At 43.5% G+C, this 26,505-nt stretch overlaps 1 protein-coding gene across 5 annotated transcripts in view; it reads left to right on the top strand.

Moving 5' to 3' along the window:
• Positions 1 to 10,773, top strand: part of BRPF3 (bromodomain and PHD finger containing 3) — a 68,586-nt gene extending 57,813 nt beyond the window's left edge. For all 5 annotated transcript variants that reach the window (XM_033918217.1, XM_033918214.1, XM_033918218.1 and 2 more), the window contains 5 exons: positions 3,586 to 3,679; positions 5,783 to 5,880; positions 6,852 to 6,949; positions 7,332 to 7,486; positions 8,479 to 10,773. In XM_033918217.1, coding sequence (XP_033774108.1) covers positions 3,586 to 3,679; positions 5,783 to 5,880; positions 6,852 to 6,949; positions 7,332 to 7,486; positions 8,479 to 8,662 — 629 coding nt within the window. In that variant the 3' untranslated portion in view covers positions 8,663 to 10,773. The remainder of the gene's footprint in view (positions 1 to 3,585; positions 3,680 to 5,782; positions 5,881 to 6,851; positions 6,950 to 7,331; positions 7,487 to 8,478) is intronic.
• Positions 10,774 to 26,505: the final 15,732 nt, after the last annotated feature.

Here is a 26,505-nt window from a genome sequence, read left to right as displayed (position 1 = left end):
GCAACCAGGCACTTGTGAATTTTTTTATCCCTTAGCTCTGCTGAGATTTTTGACTGGCATCTTGGAAAGGCATCCGTATTAATGTGCATGTTTTCCTTAAGTGGAGCACATTAGGGGGGGGAGATGGTGTCACAAAAATAACCCTGTCACTGTTTACCAGCCTTGAAGGTCAGTTCTTGTGTTTATTCATCAAAGTCCGAGAACCTATAAATGATATTCAAATCCTAAAATTAATTAAAAATGAAATTAAGATACATTAAAAACAAATTTGTTTCATCTTTTCAAACTGGTGGACTGGAAAGCAAATTCAACTTGGAAAATAGAGTTCATTTAGTAACTACTCGCCCTAGAGCTTCCTTGTAATATAATTTCTATAAGTTCTGTTAGTTTGGATGAACAGACAAAAAGAACATGTTTAGGTTTGGATTTTAGCAGGAAAAGCTCAAAAGTGACCAATGCTCATGTAGTTCCAGAGCAGTATTAATGGGATATCATAACTATACCAAGATGGAAAAAGATAAAGGAAAAGCATTTAAGGCTTTCATTTTGTATGAATCTTATATCCCACCAAATCCTCATTAATTAGAGTTCTAGGTGGGTTATAAGCAGCATATTGCTACATAGACTTCTGTATATATTTAGCATGTTATAAAGAATTATATATGCTATATAAAGTCATCAAATTGTTATCTAAGATAACAGCTGGCCATTAACTTTGTCTTTATTTCGGGTGACTTGTATTATTAGTCTGAGTCTCTTTGGACCCCTGGTAGGGATCTCTTAAGAAAACATGTTTTTAGATTTTTGTGAAACATGTTTTTAGATTTTTGTGATTTAGTGTATACTGTGGCTGTGCAAATTACGATAGGAAGTGAGTTCCACACTTTTGCTGTTTGGTAGTTGAATGATTTGCAGTGAGATGTCTTGTATTTTATATCTTTCAGAGTTGGGAATGATAGGATCAAGCTGTTAGTTAACATTGATCAGCAGATATACCTAGTGGTTCAGTAAATCTGGGGAAGCTATTAGGGACATCACGGTATACTAAGCAGCATAGTTTGTATTCATTCTGTTTTCTATCGGTAACCAGTGTAGTTCTATAAGCAGTGGTGTGATATGGTCAAATCTTGATTTGTAGTATATGAGTTTTGCTGCAGTGTTTTGTATCAGTTGAAGTTTTTTTCATTAGTTTCACTGAAATACCTGAGAGTAGAGCATTGCAGTAGTTTAGTAGTGACAGTATCATTGACTGCACTAGTATCCTGAAGTGCTGTTGGAAGAAGCATGGTCTTAGGGCTCCTTTTACAAAGCTGCGCGCACTAGCCGCTACCGCCTCCTTCTGAGCAGGCGGTAGATTTCCAGCTAGCGCACGCTAATCCGGTGCTTGCGATAAAACCGCTAGCACAGCTTTGTCGAAGGACCCCTTAGTTTTTGTAGTGTGAGAAAAGATTTTTGGACTAAGTTGTTAACATGATCTTTAAAACTTAATGAGCTATCTAAAGTGATTCCCAATACTTTGGAAGTTTTTTCCAATGTTGAAGCTGGTTCCAGTTGTCAGAGTAAATAGATGTGTGTCACCCAACCAAACAAACAGTGGAGATGTCCAATAAAAACAGGTGAGCTGGTATGTTTTACGGCTCTCTTTTATTCAGTCAGTGACTCGACATGTGCATGTTTCAGCCAAACTGGCCTGCATCAGGAGTCTATAAACATAGACACACAGAAATAATTAACAAAAACATAAATGTATGTAAAAACAAAAGCAAAAATAACCATTAAAAATCAATGCTGAAAACTTTAATAAACAAAACATATGCATAATACTAAAATAAATTAAATCTAATAAATGAATAAATAGATAGATAAAACACCAGGAAGAGAAAATATGCAAAAAAAACCCTAAGACCATATAAAAACAACATACCAACACTGAGGAATTTACAAGCAAAAATGTTACCGAAATAAATATTATGGAAATGCAAAACGAGTGAAAACTATAAAAAGACCAATCTTCCATTTCTGTATTTTCCACATTAAATAAAGCAAATTGTGGCAAGACACACATACCTTCTGTGTTGTGGATACAAAGCTAGCATAAATAAATTCAAGGACTTGGACCACTATATTCAGCTAATGTGGTACTGTGAGCAACAAAGATAAAAATAGAAATCAATGCACAGTCGCTGAGCTGATCAATCAGAAAAGAAAAGAAAAACGCATATGGGACATGGCTCACTGAATAGCCCATTATGCCAAATCTCGCATAGGGATTGCACCGTAAGCAAGGCGCTATCAAAATAAAATAAAAACGCAACTGACTTAATTATATAAATATTAAAGCACATGTCTCGATAGTCAAAATAGCATAAAAAATGTAATACTAATATGGCATACGAATGCCGAACGTTATGTCTAAAACTATAAGGCTAAATGTACACCGAACAAAAAAGGGTAAAAAGTAAGTAATATTTGTGCGATGTAATCATTACCCAAATTAGATAGCACTGTTGAAATACATGTTGTGCAAGTGCACAATTCAAAGTTAAAAACTATACAGACCATGCTACTGACACAGTGCGTACAGCGCAATGGAGAAAGTAATTAATACGCCACTGATTATTACCACAACCATACCAAACGCAAGTGAATATTCAGACAGCAATATCAAAACATAGGTTTGGCAAACTAAGAAGCAGTATTGAAAGCAGCCAAACTAGTGGAAAAACTTCACTAATCTTTTATAGGATGGTCCAAATTCAAAAACCTTTCTGCAGTCTAATTAGCAAATAACATTGCTGTTTGTCCACAAAAATAGAAGGTTTTGCATTCAATATATCTGTTTTGATGTGCCTTGTTTATGTGGTGCCTTATTAAATGTATTTTGAGTTTAATGGAGCAAAAATAAAAACCCAGAAAACTATTTAGCAGATCACATTAAGGACGTCCAAACTTCCTAAGTTCCGTCCATAGAACTCAGGTCTATCTGAAGCCCAAACTATGCTCAAAAGTAGACCTGGTTTTCATTTGCCTACAATGTAGGCATAAGATGGATGCCCTAGGTTGCTCAGCATTATGCAAATGAATCAAAGGATGCCCATATTGAAGGCTCGCCCAGACCACGCCCATACCTATTCCGTTAGGCGTGAGTTTTCCCAGTGGGCATCCATGAAATTGTGGACATGCCTACAAAGTGACGTCCATGTGCTAATTATCGCTCATTAAGACCCTTAAATGGCTCATTAACCACTTAGTTTGGATGCCTAAGTCCTGCTCAGCATTAGGTGGGATTTAGGCACCCTTTATAGAATCAGGGCCGATGTGTACAAAGACAAATTTCTTATACAGACACAAAATATTTTAACATAATATGTTTACGCGTATATGTGCCCATGGGATAATATTAACTCAGCCTTGTTATATAAGACAACAATGTCACCCAAACCATAATAGTTTGGGGGTTTTTTTTCAGTGATCTTTAGCTGTATATTTTCCTGTGCTTTCAATTATTCTGTTTTCCAATTAAATCACTTTAATTGGTGTTTAGTGATCCTGGCTAATTCTCCTCTTTCTCTGTCTCCTCTGTAGGAGTGACCAATGGCTTTGGCAAGCATGCAGAGAGCTGGTCAGACTCAGAATGCAGCTCTGGCCTTAGCAGTGGGCCAGTGTTTGACAACTGCAGGTGAGAACTATTTAGCTGCAGTTCTTCTAGGAAGCACACAGGATCGATTAAATAGGCATTATTCCAACCAGCTTCTCATTTCCTCCTTCCAAAATCTCACAGTATGAACTATGCCTTCTTTGAGAAATGCTTTGAGAACATTATAAGCAGCATAGGTGGGGATAATTTTATGAAGCCTGCATATGTTTGTAACAAGTACATTCATAGAAAATGTGTGCCTATTTTATGCAATTTGCATGTATGTATTCTCAGGAGCATAGTATGGACAGAGGTGAAGCTGTGCTGTACACATATTTTATAAAATATTAATGTACTTATGCAGAGTAATTTTTTTTTTTAGGCAGGCGTTACTTTTATGCATGATCATTTAAGTGCTCTTGGGGCTGGGGCTGATGTGTATTTAATAAAGGCATATAGGCACCCTTTTATAAAATCAAGCACTTACCCCCTCTTCTAAGAAAGTGCGATAGCCGTGCTGAATGGCCCACGCTGCTCCCGACGATCATAGAGCTCCTCTGATCATCGGGAGCAGCACGGGCCCTTCAGTGCGGCTCTCTGCGCTACAAACTGCTAGCACAGTTTAATAGAAGAGGGGGTTAGTGTAATAGAAACTCCTGCTAGGGTTACAGATAGTGAACAAAAAATCCACACTTATAAGAACAGTATGGCAATATGTGACACTCGCACTTAAACTTACAAAATCATCCAAATAGAAAAAGATTTTATCTCAAAACGGGGTTGTATACCTCAGATTGTGGAGTGTTATACCCAATTCAGATTAGCACACTCCTATTTTCCTAATGGGTTTCCAACCACCTACTGACTTATTAAGTTAAAATTGATCTTTTATTATTAATATTGAAAAATTTTATAGAATTAATTTGATAAACTGAATTGCTCAATAAAGGTCCAAATATTTCGATTGCCAAACAGGCCTTCTTAAAGGGAATCGACAGCTGGTGCACACAGCGATTCAAACAAATTCATAATGTCAGTAAAGTTCATAAAGTGCAAAAAAAGTCAAACAAGTTCATAAAACTACTGAAAATCGATGGAAGTCATCAATCAAACCAGAGGCAGTACTTATCTCACAAACTCTATCCGTTGTTGAAACCTGGAGCCGCTGCTGGAAATAGTTTTAATCAAGTCCGATGTGGCCTGTGTTTTGCGGGGTTAATAATTTACCTGCTGTGTCAGGAATCGGCAGGAGGGTGCTGCAGTGCCGTGAAGTAACCATTGCCTTCAGTGCCCTGACGCAGCGGGTAAATTATTAACTCCGTGAAACGCAGGCCACGTTGGACTTGATTAAAACTATTTCCAGCAGCGGCTCCAGGTTTCAACAACGGATAGAGTTTGTGAGATAAGTACTGCCATCTGGCTTGATTGATGACTTCCATCGATTTTCAGTAGTTTTATGAACTTATTTGACTTTTTTTGCACTTTATGAACTTTACTGACATTATGAATTTGTTTGAATCGCTGTGTGCACCAGCTGTCGATTCCCTTTAAGAAGGCCTGTTTGGCAATCGAAATATTTGGACCTTTATTGAGCAATTCAGTTTATCAAATTAATTCTATAAAATTTTTCAAAAGTAATAATAAAAGATCAATTTTAACTTAATAAGTCAGTAGGTGGTTGGAAACCCATTAGGAAAATAGGAGTGTGCTAATCTGAATTGGGTATAACACTCCACAATCTGAGGTATACAACCCCGTTTTGAGATAAAATCTTTTTCTATTTGGATGATTTTGTAAGTTTAAGGGGTCCTTTTATCAAGCTGCGGTTGGGGTTTAACGCGTGTAATACCGCGCGTTAAACCGCCTGCCGCACTAGCTGTGAACGTCTACATTGAGCAGGCGTTAGTTTTTTAGCCGGCTGCGGGGGTTAGCGCGCGATGAAATGTCCGACGCGCTAACCCCACTAGCGCGGCTTGATAAAAGGACCCCTAAGTGTGTCACCTATTGCCATACAGTTCTTATAAATGGGTTTTTGTTTATATAGTTTTGAATAACCTTTTTTATCACACTGATTTTGAGTGTTATGATCTTTGACATTATGTTTACATGTAATTTTTTCCATCTCTATTCCTTTTTTCTTCCAAGTGGTCTTTCTCCCCCCAAACGCAGTCGAGGAAAACCAGCTCTTTCACGAGTCCCTTTCCTGGATGGTATAAATGGAGATTCTGACTACAGCGGTTCAGGTTAGGCTGAAGAGGGAGGAATGGATGTTTGTACGTTTGTGTATGGAAAATTTCCATATTGGGTCAACCTAAGGCTTCATTGCTTCCAAAAGAGGCCAATCCAGATCACGTGCCCCTGGTTCACTTTTTTGGAATGCAGTGATGTCACATATTGCACCTAGTAGTTGAACGGGCCCTTGCAGGAACAGGAACTTGCAGGATTTTGAAATTTTTTTGCGCAGAATTCCACCGGGAGTAAAAATGTTCTTACCAGGCTGAAGGTTGCAGTTATGGTTGTAGTTTTGCAACAGACTGCCTCTGCTAAACTAGTGCTTTGTGCCTGTGATGGAGAGGGAGAGATGAGTATTGTTCTGCTTGAATCTGTTTCGATGGCTACACTTATGATTGTTTATTTGTAACAAAGCTTGACCTGAATGGTTCATGCCTCAAAGGTGTCTTTCCTATCTTTGCCTTTTTACATAAGAAATGCCTCCGCTGGGTCAGACCTGAGGTCCATCGCGCCCAGCAGTCTGCTCACACGGCGGCCCAACAGGTCTCCTTGCTCTTTATTATTATATTAATTAATTTTTCTATACCGTTCTCCCAGGAGAGCTCAGAACGGTTTACATGAATTTATTCAGGTACTCAAGCATTTTTCCCTGTCTGTCCCAGCGGGCTCCCAATCTATCTAATGTACCTAGGGCAATGGGGGGATTAAGTGACTTGCCCAGGATCACAGGGAGCAGTGTGGGTTTGAACCCACAACCTCAGGGTGCTGAAGCTGTAGCTTTAACCACTGCACCACACCATATCTTCCCATCCTTTCTTGCAGCCTTTTTCCTGCATACTGCTGATAGTGGCTTTGCAGAGGCTTGTTGTAACGTGTTGCTATTTGCACTTCTGTAACATTTTTGCTCAGAACAGGCTCAACTTTTTTCAGAGGTTCTGGCACTCCTAGAATATAAATCTTTTTACTTGTGTTCTCCTTTCAGGCAGAAATCTCCTAATGTCTTTTGAAGAGGGCGTTGAACTGGAACCCCTGGAGCTGGTGTGGGCAAAATGTCGAGGCTACCCTTCTTACCCCGCCTTAGTAAGTACCAATCTGCAGTAAGTAAAGGGTCAAAAGTAGGAGGGTTCTGGGAACTAAGTCAGACGTAATTTAGGAACCTGTAACAATGTCTGTCCCTGCAGAACAGAAGAACATCGGTGTTTGTGCTTTGATTTTGTTTTTTTATTTGAGTGCTATTGGTAATAAAGGTGTTAAGCTATTTGTGAAAGCACAAGGTCTTCTGTCAACTAGTTTCTGTCAGTGAGGATGTTTGGGAACTTATTCTGAATTTTTGTTTCCTTGAGCCATGAATTAGATTTATCAGAAATTGTGTAGGAATGGAGTTGGCTCCTGTGCTGAGCACTTTTACATTGCCTTTGCATTGAGGTGCTGAACACTCTGTTCCCAATAACCCTGTGTCCAGATTATTGATCCCAAGATGCCACGGGAAGGCCTGCTTCATAATGGAGTCCCAATCCCCGTCCCACCTTTGGATGTACTAAGACTAGGTGAGCAGAAGCAGACTGCAGCTGGAGAGAAACTCTTCTTGGTGCTTTTTTTTGACAACAAGAGAACCTGGTGAGTGACAGCAGGCTTTGCTTTCTCCCTTATTGGCCTGTTTGTTTTCTGTACTTCATCATTTGAAATACCCTCTTCATTTTTCTCTTTTTTACCCCCTACTCCAGGTTGCTTTGTACTCTGTGTTCCTTTCTTGAGATCTCAAAGTTCTTCACTCTGATTTTTTTATTCCTTCACTGTCTCTCAGTAACTGATTTAGTTAGTGATTTTGAATTGACTGTGAAATCTTTCAATGTGAACATATTCTTCAGTTAATGCATAGTGGTGAGATTTTATTGTGAAAGCAGTGTCCCATCCTCAGTTGATACCAGGCTGTGAGATCTTGTATGAACTGTAACCCAGTACTTGGTGCCAAGCAATGGAATCCTCTGTACCCTTCTCTTTATTGTGTGTTATATAAAGAAAAATAACAAAGCATTCAAATGAAAACATAGTCCCACTGATACTGGTACCCCATTAGCTTGGTAATGCCACAGTGCTTGGACTACAGCGTGAAGGAGTGACCTTATTTTTCCTCGCTCCTATCTGATTAATGGTATTCCTTTTTTTTTTTTTTTTTTTTTTTTTTTTTTTTTTAATTCCACTGAAACTAGTTTTAAATTTTTAAATAAGAAGCTAAGAGGTGCCAAACTGGGTCAGACCGAAGGTCCATCAAGCCCAGTATCCTGTTTCCAGCAATGGCCAATCCAGGTCACAAGTACCTGGCAAGATCCCAAAAAAGTTTAAACAGATTTTATGCTGCTTATCCTGGAACTAAGCATGTAGATTTTCCCAATTCCATCTTAATAATGGCATATGGACTTTTCTTTTAGGAAATTATCCAAACCTTTTTTAGACCTTGCTAAATAAATTTGAAACTTGTTTGATATTTACAGACACCTGAGCTCAGAATCAATTTTGTCCATGTCATCCCACCTTAGATATACACTGCTCATATCTAATCCCCTTTGCTTTTTCTGACTAAATGATGGTGTATATTGTTTGGATTGCAGGCAGTGGCTCCCACGTGAAAAAGTTCTGCCTCTTGGAATGGATGATACAGTAGACAAGCTAAAAATGATGGAGGGACGAAAGACCAGTATCCGAAAGTCTGTGCAGGTGGCATATGATCGTGCTATGATACACATGAGCCGTGTGCGAGGAGACCATCCCTTTGTCACTTCCAGCTATCTGTAATGCATTGAGAAAAGGGAAGAGGAAGTGACCTCTTCTGCCCTATTTTTTAAATACCCGAGCTCAGCCTTTCAGGCAAACCAGACTTGTGCCCAGCTCTTCTGTACACAGACAAAATGTAGGGCACTCTGTGCTCAGAGATGAGGGAGCAGCTATGAATGTATGTGTGTATGTATTTATGTGTGCATGCACATATGAAAGATTGTGGAGTGGCGGCTATACACCATTTCTCTCTGCAGAGTAGCCCCAACCTATGCCAAAACAGTTTTGACTGGCAGTGGAAAAGCAGCATCCCTTCTATGGGCCTTTAAAGGTCCTGCTTCATAGACCTAGCAACAGACAGAAGATATGATGCGATTAGCAAATTAGAAAACAAAAAATCTGGGCTGGAAGGCACCCTGAGAGTCAGGGACTGAAACTACAGAAACTAGATTATTGAAAGACATTGTCTCCCTATCCCCCCCCTTGCCTTCAGGGTTTTCATTCACTCCCTGGGGACTCTTGAAAATGGAACACTGTAAAAAAAACCCAAAAAAACAGTGTTACTATAACAGGACTCTTGCGTGCCAAATTGCCAGACTTTGGTTTTGTGACCTGAGTTGCCACTGTACTTAGTGGAGTATGTGGTCCAACTGCAACAGGCATCTGTTCTTTCTACTACTGTTGCCTTGCACCAGCGATGGAGCAGAGATACACCATCTGTATCTGTCTGTCTATGTGTATAGATAGATCTCCATATAATTTGGGGGTGGATCCCTCTGAGTTCCCTAGACTCAGTTTTATGGATGGAAATAAGTTGCTGTTTGTATTTTCATAAAATATTTTTTTTATTTGAATATTTTTATTTTTTAAATTCCATTGCTTTAAATATGGGATGGATTCAGCTCCATACAGCCTCTTGGCATCATAAATTCTTGACTTCTGGTACTGTACAGGATTGTAAACACCAAGGGGTTAAGTGGTGGACCTCATACAGATGGACAGGAAAGGGAATAGAGGAAGAAGTAGATGAACATAGGGATCAGCAATCCTTTTGCTTTCATTGTCCTTCTGTATACCTGCATGGTTTCTTTTCCTGGTGTGCTCCCTGGGACCAGGAACAGATTCTTCTAGCAAGTGGACCTTTCTTCCCCTACTCTTTGTTGGACAGTTACAACCAGTATATCTTTTTTTTATTTTTATTTTTCTTGTAATGCAAAAAAACAAACAAACTATTAGAAAATTTGAAATGTGAAAAAACAAGAAGCGTGATGACTTGTTACCATAGAAGGAAAATATTGTTCAGGACTCTTTTCTTTTGATCAATTTTTTTTTTTTTTTTTGAGAACCAAAGTTGATATGAATGAGGATTGTGAATGCAATAGAATTTCTCAGATTTACATTTTTTAAGAGAGACTTTTGTTGTGCTTTGTTTTTATAACTTCCATATAAAAGAAACATGGGGGGGGGGGCATGGGAAGTTGCCATTTTTTTTTTGTACTGAATCTTGTGTTTTTTTAAAACACCAATTTTAGGTTCCACCATGGAACCAGAAGCTAACTGAAAACAGAAGTGTGTATATGAAAGGGGTTGGGGAAAGGTAGAAAATTAAAATCTAATATAATGCTGCCCCAGGAGAGGAGGCAGACTATGACAGCCTGTACATAAGTGTAAGATATTGTTCTAAATTATTCTGGCCTGGTGTTTTATCCTTCTTGAAGTCCTCAGTTGTGTAGCTGAGTAATTTGTACGTACACCATGTCATTTTATTAAAAAATGGGCATACATTTTTCCCAGGTTGTAGCTCAGCTTTGGACTTGGTGACCCTGTGTATAGCTGTTTTAAGAAGTTTTTTTTTTTTCAATGAGATTTTAGAAATCAGATTGGATTTATCCTGCTGTTTGCTCCAGGGCCATTGACCTGTTACTGTCCGCCTGTTGTAAAGCACAGAGAGCTCTATTTATTGCAGAAAGTGACTTTATTTGCTTTCTTAGAACTGTTTATATCAGATGGTATAAGAGGTAATAAAAAAAGTATGCTTATAAAGAAGGAAAAAATGCTAATTTTACCTATTATAATCTCACTGTCAGAAAACTCTATTTTCTCTCTCTGAGAAATAAATGTTCTAAAGGAAAGATGTAGCCAAAGACTCTGTTTATTATCTGCATCTGCTTTCTTAGTATTTCCTGCTGTGAATTAAGACAGATGGGCCACCATCGGACTTCATAACAGTCATTTCCTATGTGATTATTTTTAGGGACTTTCATTTTTCCAAAAGGTGTTTGATACATTTGTTGTAAAATTTCAAAAAGGCGTATTTGTAGGGATGTACATTTTAACCTACACAAACCAACCCAAACTTCAGACACTTAAGGGCAAATTCTATAAACGGCATTCTGATTGTAGGCAGCGGTAGGTGTACTATTGCTAACCAGCCAATTGGGAAAAACACTTAAAATTAAAAAAAAAAAAGCCCCGAGGAGGGTTGCCTACATTGTAGGTGTTTTCGCGAGCCTAGGGAGGCGCATAGGACTGCCTAAGCTCACCCAATGCTAGGTGTGGGCATGGTTTTGCCCAGAAGTGGCCTTAGGGGAGCTTAGGTGGCCCTAGGCATCTCCCTAGGGCCGCAATAGGCCAGCAAAAATTCTGGTCTACATTTCAAGTAGGCACAGCTGCTGAGCTGATCACAGCAAGGGAATTTCCCTGCCGCGATCAGTTCAGCAGCTGCAGCAGGGAACCTATCTCACCCGCAAAGATGACCAGCAGGAGGGATGCCCAGTCCCTCTTGCCGGAACCCCTAAAGCCACCCCCTTCACCCCAGAATGTTTGCAGCAGGAGGAGTGCCCAGTCCCTCCTGCCGGAATCCCCCCACTCCCCTAAGATCGACAGGAGGGATGCCCACTCCCTCCTGCCAGAACCCTCCCTGCAAGCATACCCTGACCTCCACAGACCCCACTAGTACCTTTTTTTCATTGGCCGGCCAGATGCTTACTCCTTTCGACAGGCCCACCTCCACAGAATGACGGGCCTTGCCCTTCCCAGTGGATCATGGCATGTGGATCATGGCATGTGCACCTGGGCCCACCGGAATCTTAGGCCTCTATCCTAGTGCATTCTAGGATGCACTGAGAGTGGCCTAAGATTCCGATTGGTCAGATCCCTTAGACCAGTGGTCCCCAACTCTGTCCTGGAGGACCACCAGGCCAATCGGGTTTTCAGGCTAGTCCAACGAATATGTATGAGAGAGATTTGCATATAATGGAAGTGACAGGCATGCAAATGTGCTCCATTAGGGCTAGCCTGAAAACCCGATTGGCCTGGTGGTCCTCCAGGACAGGGTTGGGGATCACTGCCTTAGACCACCCCCGCTGCCAGGGAATGTCTCAGGGGTGGTGGGGTGGACTAGGCAATCCTCCTGCCAGGAGATGTCTTGGGAGGGGGCAAACAGGAGGAAATGGGCACTCCTGCCGTGGAAATTCGGGGGTGGGGGAAGCTTTGAGGGTTCTGGCAGCTTTGGGAGTTCTGCCAGGGGATGTCTCGGGGGGGGGAGGGGGAAACATGGGTTCCCTGCCACAGCCACAAAACTGGTGCATAGGGATGGAGGGGAAGGGGAGACAGAGGGAGGAGATGGTGCAGTAGGGAAAAGATAAGAAGAAATGTTTCTTATGGATAGATGGGAGAAGAAGAAAGAAGGAGGAGATGGTACACATGTATAGATGGGAAGGGAAGGCATGGAAAAGTAGATTTTGAGAAGAAAGCAGAAAAATGGAAGAAAGTTGAATGTTAAAAGTTAATGCCAAAGATGTATGTAGGGCAGATAGTGAAGGAGAGAAAAACAGCAAATGGATAAGGTGGCCCTGGATACACAGTTAAGAGCACAGACAGAAGGAAGTGCAGCCAGATGGTTTGAAAAACAAAATCACTACACAAGAAAGATAGGAGAAATGATTTTATTTTCAATTTAGTGATTGAATTGTGTTAGTTTTGAATATTTACATCTGGTGTCTATATTTTGCACTGTTCAGGAAGAAATGCATTTGTTTCTATTTCTTTGGGGTTGTACTGCATGCATCTTAGGGTTTCATTTGTATATATTAGTACTTTTAGTTTGTGGTCCTGTTTTTCTGGTAGGAATGAATGTTGAGAAGCATATAGTGTGCTTAATTTTGTGGTTAACCATTATATGTTGTTAATAAGATTATATGAAAAATGAATGGGAAAAATGGTATTACAAATTAGTACTATTATGGGGGCAGGGATTGGGGCGGAGCTTTCAGGGGCCCCCCAAAAAGCATTCCACAGCCTATGCCTAGAATGACTATTTGAATGAAGTTGGGATTAAGTATGGTAACATCTATGAGGTTAAAATAACCAGGTGAATCGCTGGAATGGTGTCTCAGGATGAGGAAGGATCTATACTTCTACTAAGTATCTTTAATAAAAAAAAATTCAGCCCACAACTTACCCTGTGTTTTAGATTTCAACTCCTTATGTGATTGAGTTTGACATCCCTGCTGTAGGGGGAATGATATTCATTAAAACAATCTATACAAATATCTTAACGATTCTTTGGGGAGATTTTCAGGATTACAGAACACAGCCTTTCCAAGCCCATGCCTTCTCTAAATACAGGATTATGCTGCTCCTAATTGAAATGAAGATATGGTCAGGAGTTAAAGTGAAAGGAAGATGATTGGAAAAGTCCACAGGTAGCCAGGATGGGATGGAGTAAAAATGGATCCAGAGGTTAGCATAGGATACAGCAAGAGATGCAAGGACAGAAGAGATCAAGAATGCAGCCAGATGTATTAACAGTGGCATAGAGCAAACCTGTACCTGTTATAGACTACAGCAGTGTATCTCAAACTGTGTGCCGCGGTACACAGGAGGAAAAGCGCGTCCTGCCCTTCTGAAGGGCCTTTACACATAAGCGGACATCGACACGATATCCGTGCACATCCAGGTGCCTCAAGCCACGGCCATTACCTGTAGTGTGCTGTGGCTCAAGAAAGTTTGCAGGACACTGGACTACAGGGAGGAGATGGTCTAGAGTGGGGAGAAGAGGGAGATAAGGCTTTATAGCCAGTTTGGCTTGTTAGTTATACTATACTAATGTATATCAATTAATTATTGTGTGTAACACTCAAAGAAATTTTAACCACGTGGTAAATAGTAACTACTATAAAATGTATAGAATCAACTGGTCAATTCAAAGTGGTAAAAGGTGAACTCTACTGTTTTTTAATAAATTATTTTCAATAGTTTTTTTAAATCTCCAGCCGTTATACGCTTTAGAAATCCCTGATGCAGCAGGAATAGATTCGGCCCCGCAAAATGCCGGCCGCATCGGAACAGGCTCTAATTTTGAGCAATGGCTTTTTTGCAAAAGAGGCAGTATATGCAGTGTGACACTGTTGAGAATAATGAGAAACGTCTCAAAGATAAGTACTGCTCACTAGTGCTGCCTGATTCAGGGGGGAAAAAATTGATTAGATTCAGCCTGTTGAATCGATTTTTTGATTCAATTTTCCTGCCCAATTGGGTGGTTTTGTTTTTTTCAAACATCCTGGTGGGTTTATTTTATAGCCCCTTCACCCTCTCCTACCCATACTGGCGCTGTGGTGTAAACAAAATAAACAAAAAATACTTTTCCTCTCTCTGTTAAATCTTAGCTCACGTTTGCGATCTAACACCAGTTCTGGCAGGATACAAATTTCAAATCTGACACATTGTAATCGCAAAACAGAAAATAAAATTAGTTTTTCTACCTTTTGTTGTCTGGTCATTGTTCAAATCATTTATTTATTTAGATTTTTATCCCGTCCTCCCAGTAGCTCAGAAAGGTCTACAAGCAAACATTCACAGTAGAATACATTTGGACAATACAAGACTATACAGTAGTTTAAATACAAGGACTATACAGTAATTTAAGTACAGGTTAAAAGTGGACTATACAGCAATTTAAGTAGAAGTTTAGAATGGAGAAGAGAGGGTAGAGAAGAGGGGAGTTTAAGGGGGGTGAGGCGTAGACTGTGGTTGAATTTTAGTTGAAGAGGAGGGTCCCAGGCTCTGGTTGTCTTCTGATCAGGGTCTCCTTTCTTCTTTCTCCATGCTAACCATCCATCTTCCATCTCTGTCCTCCCCTTCCGTTTCCCTTCCCCAGAAGTCTGGCATCTTTCCTTTTTATTTTTTTTTGTCTCCATCCCTGCAGCTGCGATGGACCCCACCATCCCCAGATCCACCATCTCTCCTTTTAACTACCCTTTCATCCTGTATCTCTCCCTCCTTCCCCACCATCCCAGAGTTCACCATCTCTCCCATTCTCTTCCCAACTACCCTCCTATCTAGTATCTCTATCCTCCCCCACACCATCCCTTGTGTACAATTATCTCCCTGTCTGTTCCTTCCCTCCCTAAATCTCATTATCCCAGGACAAGCAGGCAGCTATTCTTGACTGATGGGTGACGGCACCGACGGAGCCCCGGTACGGACAATTTTAGAGTGATTGCACTCTAAGAACTTTTTAGAAAGTTCTAGCTCGGCCGCACCGCGCACGCGCGAGTGCCTTCCCGCCCGACAGAGGCGCGCGGTCCCTCAGTTTCTTAGTTTCCGCGGAGCTAAGAAGACGCGTTTTCAACGGCTGTTGAAAATTTTTTCTACTTGCCTTCCCGCTCGCGTAAACGTTTGGCTATTTTGCCTTTTTTCTTTCTTTTATTTTGTTAAAAAAAAAAAAAAAAAAAACCTTTCACATTTTTCCTTCAATTTCGGTTTTCCCCGGCGGGGCCTTCTGCCACCATCGAAGCCTCGGTCTTCGATTTGGCGGAAGCCGTTTTTCCTTTCATGCCCCCTCAACCGGGTTTTAAAAAGTGCCAGCGGTGTGCTAGGCCTATATCTCTCACGGACCCACACAACTGGTGTTTACAGTGTTTGGGTCCTGAGCATCAGGCCTCCTCTTGCACCCGCTGTGCTACTTTGAAAAAACGAACTTTAAAAAATCGCTTAATTCAACAGCGATTGTTGTTCGGTGCCGAGATGTCCGACCCCGTTCCTTCGACTCCGGCTTCGGCACCGATTCAGTCGGCACCCTCGTCTTCGACGCCGCGTGATTCCACACCGGCATCCCAACAGTCAGGTAAGCCGGCTAAGAAGCCTTCCCCGCTGGAACGTCTTCCGGCCTCGAGTGCAGTGAGCCCAATCCTGCCGCCGGTTCGACGCCAGCGGAAGCGCTCCGCCCCTATAGAGGTGAGTCCCTCGACATCGGGCTCCTCATCTCCGGGGCGTCGAGCGGCACCGCAGGTACCGCAGAAGAAAAAAGCGGTACCGGTGCCATCTCTCGATGACCGCATTACGGCCATCCTTCAGGTGCAGCTGAAGGAACAATTAGAACGACTCCTTCCTGCTATCATGACACCGAACCTTCCGGTGCCAGTTCGCACCGAGCCATCGGTACCGGTTGTTGAACAACCTGTATCGGTACCGATTGTGGAACCCGTGTTAACCACTTCCACTGTTTCGGTACCGCTTCACCTAACCTCATCGGTATCGATGCCAGTCCTTGCACCGGAGCCGAGAGCTCACCATCAATCGGTGCAGACTTCGGCACCGGTGCGTCCGATAACTTCTCCGGACACGGTATCGATGAGGTCGGGTAAGTCGATGCGCAAAACCAGACACATGCAAACGTCGACACCTGAGTCTCGGGACCATTCTTCCCATGTAAGGGACCCTGATCTGTGGGGAGACTCAGAGGAACCCTTTCTTTCTGAAGGAGAATGTTCCTCAGAGGAGGAGGATTCGGCTGTCCCTGACCCATCCTCCAAACAGGCCACTTCCTCTTTCTCTAGTTTTTTGAAAGAGATGTGTGAGTCCTTGTCCATTCCTTTGGAGGCTGAATCCAAAAAGTCTAAAGCTTTTTTGGATGCCCTTGATTTTGATCAGCCTCCAAAGGAATTTTTGAAACTTCCCCTCCATGACATCCTGAGGGAAACTTTCTATAAGAATTTAGAGACTCCTTTAACTGTCCCAGGGGCCCCACGTAAACTGGATTCTCTATATAAGGTAATTCCCATTCCTGGGTTCGACAAACCTCAACTACCACATGAATCCTTATTTGTCGAATCCACCCTTAAAAGACTTCAGGAGCCAGTGTATATGCATCTGTCCCTCCTGGCAGAGAAGGAAGGGCCATGGATAAATTTGGTAAGAGGCTCTACCAAAATGCTATGTTAGCTAATAGGGCTAGTAATTATGCTTTTCATTTTTCTTTTTATTTAAAGCATCTCCTTACCACCATGGCTTCTTTCGAGAAATATCTTCCTTCACGAAAGCATTCCACTTTTCATACATGCTTGTCGTCTCTTCTCCAATTGCGTAAGTTTATGGTGAGATCCATATATGACACTTTTGAACTTACATCCAGAGCGACAGCAATGTCAGTGGCTATGCGTCGTTTGGCCTGGCTTCGGGTATCCGAGCTTGATGTTAACCATCAAGATCGGTTAGCCAATGCCCCATGCCTAGGGGATGAGCTCTTTGGGGATTCCATGGACTCAACCACACAAAAGCTCTCTGCTCATGAGACGCGCTGGGATACCCTGCTCAAAAATAAAAAGAAGCCTCCTCCGCCAAGACCATACAGGCAGCAATCGGCCTATCAACGCCGTTTCACAGCCCGTCCATTGCCTACCACTGCTCAACAACCTAGACGTCAGAGACAACAGCAACGTCAGCCTCCCAGACAACAGCAACAGCAACAAGCTGTAAAACAACCTCCTCAGCAGAAGTCACAGCCCTTTTGACTTCATTCTCCGCAGTATAGCCAGTATCCCTATTCCTGCTCTCCTGCCTCAACCAATAGGAGGTCGACTTTCTCTGTTCCTCAGCCGGTGGGAAGTAATCACTTCGGACCAATGGGTCCTCAACATCATCCGCCACGGCTACTCTCTCAACTTTCAGACTCTCCCACCTCAAAGCCTGCCAAAAGAGTCTGCTTTGAACAGTCCTCAATCAGCCCTCCTTATTCAGGAGGTCCAATCCCTCCTCCTTCTGAACGCTATAGAGGAAGTTCCTCTAGATCAAAAGGGGCAGGGATTCTACTCCCGCTACTTTCTAGTTCCCAAAAAGACAGGAGATCTCAGACCCATCCTGGATCTTCGCGATCTCAACATTCATCTAGTAAAAGAAAAATTCAAGATGCTTTCTTTAGCCATCCTTTATCCCCTTCTAAATCAAAACGACTGGCTATGCTCCCTCGATCTCAAAGAGGCTTACACTCACATACCGATCAATGTAACCTCAAGACCATATCTCCGATTCATGATCAATCATTGTCATTACCAGTACAAGGTGCTGCCCTTCGGTCTTGCCTCATCTCCAAGGGTATTCACCAAATGTCTCATTGTGGTGGCGGCTTTTCTACGCTCTCACCACCTGCATGTATTTCCTTACCTGGACGATTGGTTGATCAAGGACACTTCTGCCCAAGCGGTCCTTCTGGCCACCAACCAAACCATACAGTTTCTACAACTTCTGGGATTCGAGATCAATCTACCCAAATCCCATATCATTCCCACTCAGAGACTTCAATTCATTGGAGCGATCCTAGATACACTCCTCATGAGAGCTTTCCTGCCATCCAATCGTCTTCAGACCCTTCAATCTCTATGTCACCAGGTACTTCCTCTGCCGTCCATCTCAGCAAGGCAAATGATGGTGCTCTTGGGACACATGGCATCCACAGTTCATGTCACACCTCATGCCCGTCTTCACCTGCGCACTCCTCAATGGACCCTTGCGACCCAGTGGTCCCAAGCATCGGACCCTTGCTCACGACACATATCTGTGACATCATCTCTTCGTCAGTCTCTGCAATGGTGGTTGGTATCCTCAAATCTATCCAGAGGTCTTCTGTTCCATCAGCCTCCTCATCAACTAGTCATCACCACCGATGCCTCCCTGTATGCATGGGGAGCTCACTTGAACGAGTTCCAGACTCAAGGTCTTTGGTCAGCCCAGGAGAGGAAACATCAAATCAATTTCCTAGAACTCAGAGCGATGTTTTACGCCCTCAAGGCCTTCCAACACCTTCTCTTTCCTCAGGTCCTTCTGTTGTGCACAGACAATCAGGTTGCGATGTACTACATCAACAAACAGGGTGGGACAGGCTCTCGCCTTTTATGCCAGGAAGCCCAGAAGATCTGGACTTGGGCCATAGATCATCATCTCTTCCTGAAAGCTATATACATTCAAGGGAAACAGAATTCCTTAGCAGACAAACTCAGCAGAATTCTCCAACCTCACGAGTGGACACTCGATCCCGTAACTCTGCACTCTATCTTCAATCAATGGGGCACTCCTCAGATAGACCTCTTTGCAGCTCCTCACAATCATCAGCTGCCCCTATTCTGCTCCAGACTTTACTCTCCACACCGTCTAACAGCAGATGCTTTTCTCCTCGACTGGTCGAATCTGTTCCTGTACGCCTTCCCTCCTCTGCCTCTCATGTTGAGAACCTTGTTCAAGCTCAAGAGGGAACGAGCCACCATGATTCTGATTGCTCCGAGGTGGCCCAGGCAACATTGGTTCTCCCTTCTACTTCAACTCAGTTCCAGGGAACCTTTTCTTCTTCCTCTGTTTCCTTCGCTGCTTACGCAACAGCAGGGAACCCTTCTGCATCCCAACCTCCAGTCTCTACACCTGATGGCTTGGTATCTCTCGGGCTGAATTCGACTGATACTCTTTTATCTCAGTCCGTTCGTTCCATTCTGGATGCCTCCAGGAAACCAGCCACTCTACAATGTTACCATCAAAAGTGGACGAGGTTTTCTTCCTGGTGTCTTCTTCATCATCTTGATCCCACTTCCCTAGCAGTGGAGACGTTGTTGGATTATCTTCTTTCTTTGTCTGATTCTGGCCTGAAGTCCTCTTCCATCAGGGTCCACCTCAGTGCCATTGCAGCTTTTCATGAGCCAGTCCATGGAAAACTTCTTTCAGCTCATCCCCTGGTATCCAGGTTCATGCGTGGGCTTTTCAATGTGAAACCACCTCTTAAAGCCCCTCCGGTTATCTGGGATCTCAATGTGGTTCTTTCAGCTTTAATGAAGCCTCCATTTGAACCTTTAGCTACTTCTCCTTTCAAATTTCTCACTTGGAAGGTACTTTTCCTTATTGCTCTTACCTCTGCCAGGAGAGTCAGTGAGCTTCATGCACTGGTTGCAGATCCACCTTTTACGGTCTTTCATCATGACAAGGTGGTTCTGCGTACACATCCAAAGTTTCTCCCCAAGGTTGTCTCGGAATTTCATCTCAACCAATCCATTGTCCTACCGGTTTTTTTTCCAAAACCTCATTCTCATTCTGGGGAACAAGCTCTGCATACTTTGGATTGTAAAAGGGCTCTTGCTTACTATCTGCAGCGTACGAAACCCCACAGATCAGTTCCCCAACTTTTTCTGTCCTTTGATCCGAACAAATTGGGACGTCCTGTTTCTAAACGCACGTTGTCTAATTGGCTAGCAGCGTGCATTTCTTTCTGTTATGCTCAGACCGGACTGACACTGGAAGGTTCTGTCACGGCCCATCGAGTCAGAGCAATGGCAGCATCTGTAGCTTTCCTCCGTTCCACTCCTATTGAGGAAATCTGCAAAGCTGCTACTTGGTCCTCAGTTCACACTTTTACATCTCATTATTGTCTGGATGCATTCTCCAGAAGGGATGGTCACTTCGGCCAATCTGTATTACAAAATTTGTTTTCTTAATGGCCAACCTTCCCTCCATCCCTCTTATTGTTAGCTTAGAGGTCACCCATCAGTCAAGAATAGCTGCCTGCTTGTCCTGGGATAAAGCACAGTTACTTACCGTAACAGGTGTTATCCAGGGACAGCAGGCAGATATTCTTGCGTCCCACCCACCTCCCCGGGTTGGCTTCTTAGCTGGCTTATACTAACTGAGGGACCGCGCGCCTCTGTCGGGCGGGAAGGCACTCGCGCGTGCGCGGTGCGGCCGAGCTAGAACTTTCTAAAAAGTTCTTAGAGTGCAATCACTCTAAAATTGTCCGTACCGGGGCTCCGTCGGTGCCGTCACCCATCAGTCAAGAATATCTGCCTGCTGTCCCTGGATAACACCTGTTACGGTAAGTAACTGTGCTTTGTCCACCATCTCTCCCTCTCCTATTTTTAGACCCATTATTTCTCCCCCCAAAATAATCTGGCCAGAGAGGCGAAAAACTTCAAGGCATTCTTCAGTTACGTTAAGGGAAAGCGACCAGCGAGAGAGGAGGTGGGGCCGTTGGACGATGGGGATAGGAAGGGAGTGATTAAGGAGGATAAAGAGGTAGCTGAGAGGTTGAACACGTTCTTCTCGTCGGTTTTCACGAGCGAAGACACATCTAATATACCGGACTCAGAGGAGCTCATGAGTGGGGAACAGGCTGAAAAATTGGATCACATAGAGGTAAGTAAGGAGGATATCCTCAAACAGATAGACAGGCTAAAATGCGGCAAATCACCGGGCCCGGACGGGATCCACCCAAGGGTTCTGAAGGAACTAAGACAAGAAATAGCGGGCACAATCCAGCATGTTTTCAACCTATCCTTGAAAACTGGTGAGGTACCAGAGGACTGGAAATTGGAGAATGTCACACCTATCTTCAAGAAGGGATCGAGGGGTGACCCCGGTAACTACAGGCCGGTGAGCCTGACTTCAATTATAGGGAAGATGGTGGAAGCTATGATCAAGGACGGCATTTGCGAGCACATCGAGAAGAATGACCTATTGAGAACAAGCCAGCACGGATTCTGTAAGGGAAGGTCGTGCCTAACGAACCTTCTGTACTTCTTTGAGGGAATAAGCAGTCGGGTGGACAATGGGGAACCCATAGACATCATTTACCTCAATTTTCAAAAGGCTTTCGACAAGGTGCCACATGAAAGGCTGCTTAAGAAGCTGTGGAACCACGGGGTGGGAGGGGATGTGCACAGATGGATCAAGCACTGGTTGTCGGGCAGACTGCAGAGGGTCGGAGTAAAGGGTCAATATTCTGACTGGCGGGGAGTCACAAGCGGTGTACCACAGGGGTCGGTGCTGGGGCCGTTACTCTTTAACATATTTATCAATGACCTGGAAAAGGAGGCAGAGTGCGAGGTTATAAAATTTGCAGACGATACCAAACTGTGCGGCAGAGTTAGGACCAGGGAGGAGTGTGAGGACCTACAAAGAGACCTGGACAAGCTGGAAGACTGGGCAAACAAATGGCAAATGCGCTTTAACGTGGCCAAATGCAAGGTCATGCATATAGGGAAAAAGAACCCGTTGTTCAACTACAAATTGGGGGGGGTATTGTTGGGAGACAGCAGACTTGAGAGAGACTTGGGTGTGCTGGTGGATGCATCACTGAAGCCATCTGCACAGTGCGCAGCAGCCTCGAAAAAAGCCAACAGGATGCTTGGCATCATAAAGAAGGGCATAACAACCAGAACACGGGAAGTCATCATGCCATTGTATCGAGCGATGGTGCGTCCACATCTGGAATACTGCGTTCAGTATTGGTCGCCGCACCTCAAGAAGGACATGGCGGTACTTGAGAGAGTCCAAAGGAGAGCAACGAAAATGGTAAAAGGGCTGGAACACTGCCCATACGACGAGAGGTTGGATAGGCTGGGGCTCTTCTCTCTGGAAAAAAGGAGGCTCAGAGGAGATATGATAGAGACCTTCAAGATCATGAGGGGCATAGAGAGGGTAGATAGGGACAGATTCTTCAGACTGAAGGGGACAGCAAATACGAGGGGGCATTCGGAGAAACTGAAGGGAGATAGGTTCAAAACAAACGCAAGGAAGTTTTTTTTCACCCAAAGGGTCGTGGACACTTGGAATGCACTACCGGAGGAAGTGATCAGGCAGAGTACGGTACAGGGATTCAAACAGGGATTGGACGGATTCCTGAAGGATAAAGGGATCATGGGATACTGAGGGAGGAGCTGGGATGAAACACAAGTATAGAAAGCTAACCAGGTAATGAGTATAGAAACCAAACCAGGTCGTGCATGTGCAAGACCGGAGGGTTAGGACTTCGATAGGAAGACAGGACTTAAATGAGAAACCAAGGTGGCAAGGGAGCCCCCTCTGGTGATACAGACAGGTCGTGACCTGTTTGGGCCGCCGCGGGAGCGGACTGCTGGGCGGGATGGACCTGTGGTCTGACCCGGCGGAGGCACTGCTTATGTTCTTATGTATGTCTCTTTGAACCCCCCTTTCCTCCCTCCGTGTACTTCTACACTAGGGCTCCCCCCCCCCCCTCCCCTCCCCTGAAGGCCTGGGCTGTCCGTCACCCCTCGAAGGCCTCCACCACCTGAAGACCTGCACCCTCCCTTGAATGGCTGTTCCCAACTGATCATCCCCCTAAAGCAGGAGCAGTTTTCAAACCACTACCACTGGAATGGTAGCAACAGCTGCTCCTTCATCTGCCCGTGCTCTGACCTCAGCGCTGCCTCAAGTGCCGGGAGTGGAACCCCGGGGGACCCAGAGATCATGCGCGAAGCCATGGTGCTTTAACTCATGCTTCTCCTGGATGTGCTGGCTATCATGGGCAACGTGGCTTTCACCACGGTGATCGTGAAGACCCCTCAGGAAGTTCGTGTCCATTGTGCATATGTGCCTCGTTGACACTCTGGCCACTCACTGTCATGCCCCTGGGAACTTGGAGGGTGGCCAGCTCTGCGGTCTTCTGCAAGGTGGAAGTCAGGGATGAATTCTGTCGGCTCTACGTCTCCCTGGGGGTTGTTTCAGCTGCGCCTCGAGTCTCACTATTTCTGCGATCACCATTGAATGATATTATATTGTGCATCTTTTACACTTTAAAGGGTGAGGGGGGAGGGCCATCCACCAAATTGGGAGGCTGATTTTTTTTTTTTTTAGTAAATTGGTTAATCGATTCGAATCGTGAATAGGGCAGCACTACTGCTCACTGCTTTCACTATGCAGCTGAACTATAAGAGAAGTGTAATGCCGATTGTCACACTATTTGTTCATACTTTACTCCCGGTGGTTTTCTATATAAGATAAGGAATTTTGTAAAAGTTATTTATATTTTTTTAAAAAAGAAGAAAATATTTAATCACTAAAAATAATAAAATAAATGGTAAGGTAGGGGGTAGAGCCGGTGACATGATCAGGAGCTTGGGAACTTTGTAAGTCTGTTCCAGTTTGAAACCCAAGATTGGGTAGACTGCTCCACTTTCTGAGGCTCTATCTAGTATCTCCCTGGAGATTAATCAGTCAAAAAAAATTAAATTAAAAAACAGTAGTTGACCTGTATCACCTTTTATGAGTTGACCAGTGGATTCTATACATTTTATATTTGTATACTAATAAAACAGTTATTAACAATCAATTAGAAAAAAAGCACCAGGCAGTAAGGACAGGCAATTAAGTTTCCAAAAAGTAATTATATATGTTCCAGCCCAGTAAGCTTTTTCATTTTAAGTGTAATGAAGTAGCTCCAACTGACCCAGGTGGAATGAGATAAAAAGCATCCAGAACCAGAGGAATCAACTGTGGTAGAAGGAAAACAGATCATGGATGAATGCTTTCCTCGTTAGCTGAATGATCCAGGTCTCCTGAAATTTTCCAGCATAATTTTAGTTGACCCAGACAATGTAGGAATAAGAACTGCTTAGCAGCAGGAGGATGTAGTGCTACTCAAGCAGTAGCTGAGAACCAAAAAGGTATTCATGCCATCACCACAGATGATCATGCTTTAAATGAGCAGCACTTACCCAACCATGATAATCCAGGCAGCCATTAGCAGGAAAAATAAACTATCACTAGCAAAATTAGATAGAGTCTTACCTGGATAATCTTCTTTCAGTTAATCTACAGATTCTGTTGTATATGTGGTGATTTATCCCTTCCCGTGAACTGGCTTGCAGAGTGAGAATACTTACAGCTTTGAGTATCTCCCCTATAGAGGCGGAGCCCCAGTCTGCACCTCAGTTTAGGCCCAAAGCAATCAAACTCCACTGGAACAAAAGAGGAGAGGAATGGAGAAACACCCCACAAACAACAAGCAATTCTGGTTTGGTCTGTTACTTAAAAAATAAGAATTAGAAGTTTAAAGTTTTATTAAAATTTGATTGAACGCTTATTAGTATTTCTAAGCTATGTACATATAAAAAGGGGATACAATAATATAAACTAGTGTTTTAGCCTGTTACAGTAACGGGCACTAGAATAGCCCCACCTATACCCTGATCCCACCCATGTCCTGCCTCTACCATGCCTGGACCCTGCCTCCCACTGATCCCAGTCCCACCACCTCACCTTTCATCATTTCCTTAGTCCTCTGTACCCTTTTGGCCCTCATAGATCCTCCATTGCATTTATCACCTGACAGGGCCTTTTGCTCTGTGTGGGTCTGGCCTCCTGGACCCCCATTACTTACCTGAGGTGGCAGCAGCAGTCCTGACATACCAACTCCTCCTCCCTCAGTGCCCCAAAGCAACAGCGGTCCTACCATTTCCATCTCTCCCTTTCCCCCTTTCCCCCTCTCTACCATCTCTCTCTGACCCTGTTTCACCCCTTTTGCCATCTTTCCTGTCCCCCCCCCCCGTCCTTCCCCAAGGTCATCTCTCTCTCTCCTGCCCCCTCCATCCTCCCTGAAGTTTATCTCTCCCTATCCCCTACCATCTCTCCCTGTCCCCCTTGTAGCCTCTCTGTCCTTCTCATCCATCTGTCTCTCTCTCCTTTCCTCACTTGAGTCCAACATTTCTCCCACTCCCTCCCCTGAATCCAGCATCTCTGCGGAGCTCTCGCAGCTCCTCCTCCAGCCAGGCTTCAGCCATCTACACTGGCTCTGGGCTCGCAGCATCACAGAGGGAGGGTGATGTGGAAAACGCCACAGGCACATTCTTGCAATGGGGATAATAAAACCCTTAGCGCGCATGCACACTTGAAACTGTGCAGGCTCCTACTGCACATGCAGAAGCACAAAGCACGGACACATGGAGTTTCAAGTGCGTATGCATGCTAAGGATTTTATTATAGTGGATAGTCTCACATATGCAAAAACAAAACAATTAACTAACCAAAAAACAAGGATAAAGGGACTACAAATCTTAATAGAACAGAGAACATATAAGGTAAGAACTTCAGGGCGGGAAAAAGATATGTATGATGTTTAAAATCATAAAAACCTGGCTGATTAAACTAAGAGACAAATGCTGTAAAAAAAAACAAAACAGTAATTTTTTTTTTTTTTTAAGTCTCCAAAAGTGTCCCAGAAAAGGAAACTCTTCAGAAAACTTTTAAATCTTTCTAATGAAGTTTCCTCTCGTAAATAGATAAGTAATAAATTCCAAATTTGTGGGGCTGTCATTGAAGAAAACAATTGAAACAAACATAGAGAAACAACCTGCTGTGTGCAACTGGCACTAGCAATAAGGAAGCCAGAGACTGAAGAATACACTTACACATACTGGGCTTCTTGGCGATTAGCCATCTGGCTGACAGGAGAACTACTCCAGGCCTGGAACACAGAAATATTCTAGGCAGAAAGCAGGCGGGCCTCATGGAGGGACAGAGAGAGATGTTGGTTGGGGAAGGGAATGAGTCCAGAGGAGAGGAAGCGTGCAGGAGGCAGAAATAAATAAATATTGGATGGACAGTCAGAAGGAAGAGCAACCAGAGACTCATGAAATCACCAGACAACAAAGGTAGGAAAAATGATTTTATTTTCAATTTAGTGATCAAAATGTGTCAGTTTTGAGAATTTATATCTGCTGTCTATATTTTGCACTATATTTGTCTATTTTTCTATAGTTGTTAATGAGGTGACATTGCATATTTTAAAGTCATCTGCCTTGACCTCTTTGGGG

This window comes from Geotrypetes seraphini, chromosome 13, assembly GCF_902459505.1.
Source record: "Geotrypetes seraphini chromosome 13, aGeoSer1.1, whole genome shotgun sequence".
Taxonomy (NCBI): domain Eukaryota; kingdom Metazoa; phylum Chordata; class Amphibia; order Gymnophiona; family Dermophiidae; genus Geotrypetes; species Geotrypetes seraphini.
The sequence above is the reverse complement of the archived record's forward strand: the minus strand, read 5'-3'. Positions and strand labels throughout refer to the sequence as shown.